Consider the following 9,892-nt stretch of genomic DNA (forward strand, 5'->3'; position numbering starts at 1 on the left):
AAAAAAAAAAAAAAAAAAAAAAAAAAAAGAAGAGAAAGGAGAAGGTAGGGTGGGACGGTACCCTGGTCTCACTGAGGGGGAAGAAAGGCAAGTGCGGGAACCGAGGGAGGCTTCTGGGAGCAGGTGAGGCTCGCTCCTCAGCGTCTAACGATTACAGCGACGTGTCTGTCTCGCGTGGACCCCGTGACAGTCCTCTGAGAACTGTGAGTACGAGGACTCCTCTCAGGGCTCGAGTCCGGGAGCCCTTCGCCACTGTGCTCCCACGGCACGAAGACGACCTAACCTTCAGGGTATGAACTGGTCCAGAAGAGACTCGTGGACGGTGATAAGGCTGCTGGCCCGAGGGTGGCGAGGAACAGGGTATCCACGTGGCCTCAAGATGCCGCCCCAGAAGCTACGCTACATACAAAGGGGAAGGGGTGCAACTGCGCAGTGGAGGCCCTGCCCCTCGCCAAGGGCATGAAGTCGCGTTCTCAGACTCAGCCCCTCCCAGTCCCCACGTGGTCAAAACCAAGGAAGGCCACATACGTTCTGTCTTTTACCTCTCGATTTGAGATAGCAGTTCAGGGATCAGCCCCTCACACGGGACAAGCCCGTGGGGACCGCTTATCTATCTGCCCCTTGGCTGTCTGTCCTGGCAGCACCTCGAAGACTGAGTTCTTTGCCTCGGTCCCTTCTCCTGAACAGATTCCAGCGTCAGGGAGTTTAGCCAGAGACCCAGCAACTGATGTGGACCCTGCGCAGGCTGCACTCCATCACTCTCACACCTGTCACTCACATGGTCCAAGTCCAAACAGTGATCCCGAACCACAACCCTGTCGACCTCGAGTCTAAAGAATTCCACGTCCTCCCACTAAACCGGCTCCCTCCAAGGGTGCAGGTGTGCACCTCAGGCCACCTGGGGTGCCAGCCAGACGGCGCCGGAGAAGGCGGCCACGCCCCACATTGACACAGGCCACACGTGAAACCATAGCCAAGCCCTCTCTGCCCCTTGAGAAGGAGCTACTTTAGCGAAGTCAACTTTTAGGCAGCGGACGTGGGTGCCAGGCAGAGGCGTGGGCTACCTTTATGAGGTGGGGGTCTGCCCGCGGGATGGTGGCGTCCCTGGGCTTGGTCAGGATGTACTGGTTATTCTGGGAGTCGATGAGCATGCTCAGGCCCAGGTCCTCCTCGACCTCCCGGTTCGTGAGGTTCTGCTTGGAGCCGGCCTCGTCTTCTTCCACCCGCAGAACTGCCTCAAAGTTGACCCCTCTGACCTGTAACAATGACAAGTGTTGTGTCACTACAACCAATTAGACGTGTTTAAGTTCAAGGTCAAATGTTAGAGGGTAAGTCCCACAGAGAAGAACGACAGGAACATTCTCAGCATTCTGTCAAGTGTGACCGAAGACCAATAAATTAGAAAATTCGAAAAAGTTTTTCAATTGAAAAGTGATTTAAAGATGGAAGTGTTCAGGATTTCTATTACTTCCAAACACCTACTCTACCTGATTCAGGGCGTGGCGCTGTGATCTGTAACAAAAAACACATATTTGGTCTTAGACCCCTTTCCTGCCCACAGCCCCCAAACCCGTGGGACTTCCTGAGTGATAAAGAGCGATGCAAACATCTTGTCCTATATTTGGTCTTTTGGCCTCGGTTCCTGAATCGCTCCAGAGCAGCAGAGGTGAAAGGAGTGTGCTGTCCTTCATAATAAGCCCCTTGCGACCTCACCTGCCCTCGGGTGAGTGAGGGGTGGTGGAGAGCCCCCGGGTACCCACGGGAGGGGATGGTCACCAGACAAGCCGGCCACGTGATGAGGGCTGAACTTGCAGCTCCACCACGGCCTCTGGGAGGGCAGAGGGGCTGAAGGCCGAGTTTGTCAGGAGCCTAAATAACGAAGCCTCCATGAAGACCCTTCAGGCACGAGCTTCCGAGAGCTTCCAGGCTGCTGAACGTGTGGAGGTGTTTGGGGGAGGCCGCCGGGCCCGGAGCAGGCAGGGGAGCGGCCACCGTCCCCCACGTCCTGCCCCTGTACCTCTTCCATCTGAGCTGTGTCCTTCATGCCAATCTGCCAACCTAGCAAACAGACTGAGCTCTGTGGGCAGCACAGCAAACGCCGGAGGGAGGGGTGGTTGGCATCTGGAGCGGGGGCCGTCTTGGGCTGGGCCTGTCCCCACGGGGATGGTGCCAGGCTGAACTGAACCACGGGACGCGGTTGACGTCCCAGAGGACCGGGGGAAGGCCAGTGTGGAAGAGCCCGGAGCCGCGGAGGGCAGCGCGCCTGGTGAGCAGGTGACGCAAGGACACTCTTCCCAGGCGCACGGCCTCCCCCGCTCCAGGGTCACTGAGGGCCCCACTCCACTTCCCTCTCCCGCCTTGCTCTGGTTTGCCGTCATTACCTAACCCCTTCCTGAGTCCGTCCCAGGACTCACTGATGTGCTGCTTGGGACCCAAAGGTGGATTCCTGTAAGGAGCGAGCCTCTCCCTGGGCAGATGTGCACTGAAACGTGGCCATCCAGGGCCAGCTTCCTGAGACCAGAGCCAAGGCCGGGGAGACAGATGAGCTGCTGGGCGCGGGGCAGTCGGGGCGGGGGGGCGGGGCACTGACCAAACACGGGGCGGGGCGGGAAGCAGAGGAAACGGGGCACGTCTTCAGGGCCACACAAGTCACTTGCTACGGCACACGAGTGCCTTAGCCTCATGTTCACTTACAGCCTGCGCTACCGCACGCCCGCAAACAACCCCAAGTGCACGTCCTCTCAGTGGCGCGGCAGGTGGAGGGGACCTTGCTGTGGACGCTACTCACCGACCTGTTGTCATCGAAAGCGCGTTCCTCCGTCTCCTTCTCCAGACGGTCTGCCGCCCTCCTCACGTCCTCAAGAATTCCATCCAGGACGGATAAGCTTTGGTTTCGACGCTGCAGGTGCTTAAGGGCCTCAGCTTGATGTTTTTCTGCCGCCAGAAGTTCCACATATTCCGTCTCTTCCTGTTCATTTGTCAGAAATGAAGGGCGGGGTTTATTACGAAGGAAACCTGGATAAGCTGCCTGCCTGCGAACACGGCAGCGTAGGCCGGGTGCCCCAGGGCACTGCAAACCCTGCAGGAAGGCTACTTACACACACACGGATGTAACACATAAGCGTAAAGAGACGCTGAAGGTCCTATCTTCACACGAAAACCACCCGCCGACCCCGATGCTGCTCCAGCCACTGTGCCTACTGCGTGTGAAGCCCAGCTGTGGCACTTGATTATCTAGCTAGACATTTCTAAGCGGAACACACAGTCGAATTCCAAGTTACCAAGGGGAGATGTTCCAGGAGAATCTGACAGCATTACTTACTTGCACAGTTGACGGGTGGTGCTGGGAACAGAGTTTAACACGTGTGTGGCACACAACCGCACTCAAGCTCGAGGGATCTCAAATCAAACCCCTCTACTTGCTCACGTTTGAGGCGGAGTGGGCGCTGAGCGGAGGGCGGCCCCAGGCACAGGCTCGGCCGTTTCGCGGCCTCTACTCAGCACCCCCAGCGCCTGGACCGCCTCACACCCGTGAGGCCAGAACCAGCAGAGAGCAGGTGTGTGGGGTCAGCGCCACTCAAACTCGTGTTTGTTCTCTGTTCTACCGTTAAACTACCGCAAACCGACACCCCTGCGATTCCCTCTTTAACACCAAGGAGTTTAATATCCCACCCGTGCGAAGGACCTGGTGAGGCGGTGATCCCGCTGGGAGGGGGCGGTCTGTTTCCAACAACAGGCAGGACGCCCGAGTCCAGGGGGCTACTTACCCCATCACCATATTCTACCCAAACTACCACATTTGGGCAAAACAGAGTTTAATAATTTGTATCTTCTTTACTTTTTAAGCTGCAGAATATCGCCACAGCCTTTCCACGAGGACGAAATGACACTTCGCACATTTCAAGTGCCAGGCACACAACACATGGCTTAAATGACAGCTTTAAAATGTTACATAACTATCACATCTGACGTAATAACAGTTTCTTCTCATCATTTTAAAAGTATCCTTCAGGGGCTTCCCTGGTGGCGCAGTGGTTGAGAATCCACCTGCCAATGCGGGAGACACGGGTTTGAGCCCTGGTCCGGGAAGATCCCACATACCGCGGAGCAGCTAAGCCCGTGCGCCACAGCTACTGAGGCTGTGCTCCAGAGCCGGCAAGCCACAACTACTGAGCCCACGCGCCGCGTCTACTAAAGCCTGTGCACCTAGAGCCCGTGCTCCACAACAAGAGAAGCCACTGCAACGAGAAGCCCGCACACCACAACAAAGAGTAGCCCCAGCTCGCCGCAACTAGAGAAAGCCCGTGTGCAGCAACAAAGACCCAACGCAGCCAAAAAACAAAAATAAATAAATTTATTTAAAAAATAATAAAAATTAAAAAATAAAATAAAAGTATCCTTCATCAAAATCCTTAATTCAAGTGTATACATTTGTTTAAAACTACCTTTAATATTTTTGTTTTCAGCATGTGGGCCTTGAAGAAAGTCAGCCTTCACACTAAAAGTAATTCTTATCAGAAGCTCAAAACCCTGACGGCAACTACAATGGGCTTATTTCCACGGCAGTTCACTGGGGAAACATGAGTAACTCTTTTCAATACCCAGGGATCTCCACCATGGAGAAAGCACGAGAGACCCCTAGAAGTGCTCAAATGTGGCTCTGCTAAGTGACTGTGCAAAGGGACTGGCTCTCCTGCACCTGCTGGGCCAGATCAGAGGCCCTGGGCGGCTCCCACCTGCCGAGCCCCGTCGCTGGCGCAGCCCGCCCGGCCCTGGACCCACCTTGATGGCTGCCTTCCGCAGGGCCTCCAAGCGCTGCCTGCTGCTCTCCTTCACGTTGACCACGTCCCTGTAGTCGCCCTGCAGGGCTCTCTGGAGCCCATGGACGGCCTGGAAGACTGAGTTTTCACTTTCATTCAGCTCTTTCTGGAAAATTTCAAACATGTGCACCTGAAACAGCTTCTCTTCGTCCGAAAGGTTGGTGTCTTTTTCCACTGCTCTGACTGCACTCTTCAGTTTGTTAAGAACCACAGCCTTTTGGCGGAGAAGCCCGGAGAGCTTTCTGCAGCCGCCCAGGACCCACTGTCCCCCGTGGGTGACGGCCGCCCCTCGGCGCCGCTGCAACTCGACGGCGTGTCTCACCACTTCGTCGTGCTCCGCGCCGCTGGCCAGCAGGTGAAGGAACGGGAGCCACAGCCACAGGTGGCTTTTCCCCAGCACCTTCATGATCCGATTTTAGGGACAGGGCAAGGCAGTCCAAAGAGTCCTGCTAAGTCGGGCTTGCATTTGAGATACGCATTTTCAGCTGAAAAAGAGATTTATTGACACATATAGTTGAATGATGACTCATTGCTATTGAGATGAAAGTTTTAAGTAATTACTAAAAACTATTACTTTTCCAAGGAAAACGTTATTTTTCGTAGATCAACATCTGAACTATCTGCTGCACTTAGATTACAATCAAATACTGAATTTAAAGTATGGTGCCTGATGAGGAGCTGAGATTAAGGATTCCATCTGAATTTAAAGGCACTTTTTTAAAGTGAAACTCAGCCTCATATATCTACTAAATCTACCATGTGCAAAAGACAAAATCCAATTCCATTTAAGAGGGTCCACATATCAAAGGCCGGGAAACACCACCTGCTTCCCCCATCACAGACGAGGGGCCCTGGAACCAGGCCCGAGGGGCTGGGAAATGGAGCCGAACTGCCATGAGCTGGCTGGGCCGTACCGTGTGCTTTCCTGAGTCACCTGGAATTCCGTCAAATTTCCAACGTCAGTCTACCTTTATGTGCTAACAAGATGTCAAGGAGAGAAAAGAAATCACAAACTACAACCACACTCAGCCACTTTCTATCGCGCAGGTTCAGGCTCCGCCTCTTCTCCCTGAAGGAAGACTTCAAGCAGCGCCTGTGAGCTCATCCTGGCAGCGGGGCGCAGACAGGACCCCGGCCCCAGTAGCGGGGGGAGCTGCAGCTGTGTCGCCCAGAGGAGGGCTGATCGAGGCGCAGGTGGAGGCCGGGTCAGCAGGGTCACCAAGAAAGAACGACCTCGGAGGCAGGAAGATAGAGAACAAAGACGGAAGAGGTGACAAACGCAGGAGAGCTCAGTAAGACGCACCCTGAAATACACCCACTGAGCCTGGCAACTAGGCCCAAGTCCCTATGCCAAAAAGAAAACAAAACAAACAAAACGCACCGTTCCCAAGGAATCATGTTATTCTAGAATATACATATTTTCATTTCACTGGTAAATCCCAATTCTAATGAGTTTAATCTGGTTTCCCAGGTAAAGTAGATTAGCAAAAATAAGAGTGTGCACTTCTAGAGATAGAATCCTGACCAAACCAAGGAATGACAGCCAACAGAAAGTGGACACCGACAGAGCTTACTGAGACACACATGGGAACGCAGCAAAGAGCGGCAGCCGGCGGTCTGGGGGGCCAACTGCTCCATGCACCTCAGCAGACCCTGCAGAGGCGACCGCTGAGGGCAGGAGAGCCACCCGTGTTCAGAATGACAATCAGAAGTCACCCCATGAAAGCCTGCACACTGGCTCACTATTCTGGGTAAAAAGTCAGGAAACTGTCCACTTTCAATACTTGTTTAGATACTCTGGGTCCCAGCATCTCCCAGAGGATCCACGGATGCAGGACAGCGCGCTTCCTAATGAGGTGGGATAATCGAGTAGGGCTGTCTGAGTTACTGAGTTCACTGGCACAGTTTTAATACAACCTTAAGTAAATGTTACCACCTTAAGCAAACAAGCCACTGATCAATCACACAGACAGCCGGCAATATCGCTGATCTGTTATTTTATTGACTCAGTTGCTAGGCTCCTACTGTTTCAAGGGAAAGAAAGAATTCAAGCCTTACTTCAGACATGCACACATTTAGTATTCTTCAGAACCGAGACACAAATTTCAGGTGCTGGTTAACTGCACAGACCTGGACGTGCACATTTTCTCCCAAAGATCTCAGGTGCTGGTTAACTGCACAGACCTGGACGTGCACATTTTCTCCCAAAGATCTCAGAAAGCGATCCTTCTACAGATTTCAAACTTCAGGAAAATAACCTGCTGCACAGCTGGTCGGCCCTCAGACAAGTTCCTGAAGTTAGCTATATCCCTCTCCCCAGAACACCGAAGACAGCTACTCACGTTTATGAAAAACCTCTGAGAATTTCAGTTGTAGTCATACTAATGTTTCCACTGAAAAGAGCTTTTACCATGAACATGAAGTTATTTACAGACCTTAAGATATGAACCACTCCTTTTTCATAAACATCTCATTTTACCTTCAAACTCGGCTACCAAATTCTACAGACTACTAAACTGTAACATGTTTTTTTTCAGTAAATAGTGTTATTTTGTTATTGTTATTCTTAATTATAAAAAAAGACACTCTGGATTTGTTGTGCTTTTATAATGAATTCTGAAAATTTCCACATCTTGAATGACTGATGCAGTAACCCGGGCGACCTCAAGGCCGAGGAGAGCCTGCCTCGCTCACGCGTGATGCCATTTACACAACTTTTTTTCTTTCTTCTTCTTTTCTTTGGCCGCGAGGTTTGTGGGATCTCAGTTCCCCGACCGGGGACTGAACCTGCGCCCTGGCAGTGAGAGTCTGGAATCCTAACCACTAGGCCACCAGAAACTTCCTACACAACTTTCTTAGAATGACGAACTAAAGAGACGGGGAAGGGACAGTGGGGGTCAGGGCCCAGGGAAGGGGGAGGCAACGGCTGCGGACGTAACAAGGCAGCAGGAGGGACCCCGTGGGGTGAACACGTTCTGTGCCCTGACAGTGGTGGTGGCCACACACGTGTGCACGTGTGACAGAATCACATAGATCTACACACACACATGAGTGCGTGCATGTGCCCTGGTGCACCCGGATCGGGCAGTGGGCTGTATCTCTCCCAGCTCCTGCTTATGATACAGTTTTGCAAGAGCTCCCACTGGGGACACTGGGTGAAGGGTCTATAGGATTTCTCTGTATTTTCTGAATTTATCTAATTTTTTAAAAATTATTGGAGTATAATTGCTTTACAATGTTGTGTTACTTTCTGCTGCACAATGAAGTGAATCAGCTATATGTATACCTATATCCCCCCTACCTTGGACCTCCCTCCCACCCCCGCCATCCCACCCTTCTAGATCAACACAGAGCACCGCGCTGAGCTTCCTGTGCTTTATAGCAGGTTCCCACTACCTATCTATTTCATACATGGTAGTGTATTTATGTCAAACCTAATCTCCCAATTCATCCCACTGTCCCCTTCCCCTGCTGTGTCCACATGTCCGTTCTCTATGTCTACATCTCTATTCCTGCCCTGCAAATAGGTTCATCTGTACCATTTTACTAGATTCCACATATATGCATTAATATATGATATTTGTTTTTCTCTTTCTGGCTTACTTCACTCTGTATGACAGACTCTAGGTCCATCCACATCTCTAAAAATGACCCAATTTCGTTCCTTTTTGTGGCTGAGTAACATTCCATTGTATACATGTGCCACATCTTCTTGATCCATTCATCTATCATTTGACATTTAGGTTGTTCCCATGTCCTGGCTATTGTAAATAGTGCTGCAATGAATACTGTGGTGCATGACTTTTTTTTTTTTTTTTTTTGCGGTCCGCAGGCCTCTCACTGTTGTGGCCTCTCCCGTTGCGTAGCACAGGCTTCAGACGCGCAGGCTCAGCGGCCATGGCTCACGGGCCCAGCCGCTCCGCGGCATGTGGCATCCTCCCGGACCAGGGCATGAACCCGTGTCCCCTGCATCAGCAGGCGGACTCTCAACCACCGTGCCACCAGGGAAGCCCTACATGACTCTTTTTGAATTATGGTTTTCTCTGGGTATATGCCCAGTAGTGGAATTGCTGGGTCATACAGTAGTTCTATTTTTAGTTTTTTAAGGAACCTCCATACTGTTCCCCATAGTGGCTGTATCAATTTACATTCCCACCAACAGTGCAAGAGGGTTCCCTTTTCTCCACACCCTCTCCAGCATTTATTGTTTGTAGATTTTTTTGATGATGGCCATTCTGACCAGTGTGAGATGACACCTCATTGTAGTTTTGATTTGCATTTCTCTAATCATTAGTGATGTTGAGCATCTTTTCATGTGCCTCTTGGCCATGTGTATGTCTTCTTTGGTGAAATGTCTATTTAGGTCTTCTGCCCATTTTTTAATTGGGTTGTTTTTTTGATATTGAGCTCCATGAGCTCTTTGTATATTTTGGAGATTAATCCTTTGTTCGTTGCTTCATTTGCAAATATTTTCTCCCATTCTGAGGGTTGTCTTTCCATCTTGTTTATGGTTTGCTGTGCAAAAGCTTTTAAGTTTAATTAGGTCCCATTTGTTTATTCTCGCTTTTATTTTCATTACTCTAGAAGGTGGGTCAAAAAAGACCTTGCTGTGGTTTATGTCAGAGTGTTTTTCCTATGTCTTCCTCTAAGAGTTTTACAGTGTCTGGTCTTAACATTTAGGTCTTTAATCCATTTTGAGTTTATTTTTCTGTATGGTGTTAGGTAGTGTTCTAATTTCATTCTTTCACAGGTAGCTGTCCAGTTTTCCCAGCACCACTTATTGGAGAGGCTGTCTTTCTCCATTGTATGTTTTTGCCTCCTTTGTCACAGATTAGATGACTATATGTGCGTGGGTTTATCTCTGGGCTTTCTATCCTGTACCATTGATCTATATTTCTGTTTTTGTGCCAATACCACACTGTCTTGATTACTGTAGCTTTGTAGTATAGCCTGAAGTCAGCAAGCCTGATTCCTCCAGCTCCATTTATTTCTCAAGATTGATTTGGCTATTTGGGGTCTTTTGTATTTCCACACGAATTGTAAAATTTTTTGTTGTAATTCTATAAAGAATG

At 50.6% G+C, this 9,892-nt stretch overlaps 1 protein-coding gene across 1 annotated transcript in view; it reads right to left on the minus strand.

Annotated features, from left to right (window-relative positions):
• Positions 1 to 5,226, minus strand: part of SLC9D1 (solute carrier family 9 member D1) — a 23,169-nt gene extending 17,943 nt beyond the window's left edge. Inside the window, exons 1-3 of the mRNA XM_007466358.1 lie at positions 4,783 to 5,226; positions 2,789 to 2,968; positions 1,065 to 1,256 (exon numbers count right to left, since the gene is read on the minus strand). Of these exons, the coding sequence (XP_007466420.1) occupies positions 1,065 to 1,256; positions 2,789 to 2,968; positions 4,783 to 5,226 (816 nt within the window). The remainder of the gene's footprint in view (positions 1 to 1,064; positions 1,257 to 2,788; positions 2,969 to 4,782) is intronic.
• Between the last annotated feature and the right edge of the window lie 4,666 nt (positions 5,227 to 9,892).

This window comes from Lipotes vexillifer, unplaced genomic scaffold (genome assembly GCF_000442215.2).
Source record: "Lipotes vexillifer unplaced genomic scaffold, Lipotes_vexillifer_v1.1 scaffold791, whole genome shotgun sequence".
In the NCBI taxonomy this organism is placed as follows: domain Eukaryota; kingdom Metazoa; phylum Chordata; class Mammalia; order Artiodactyla; family Lipotidae; genus Lipotes; species Lipotes vexillifer.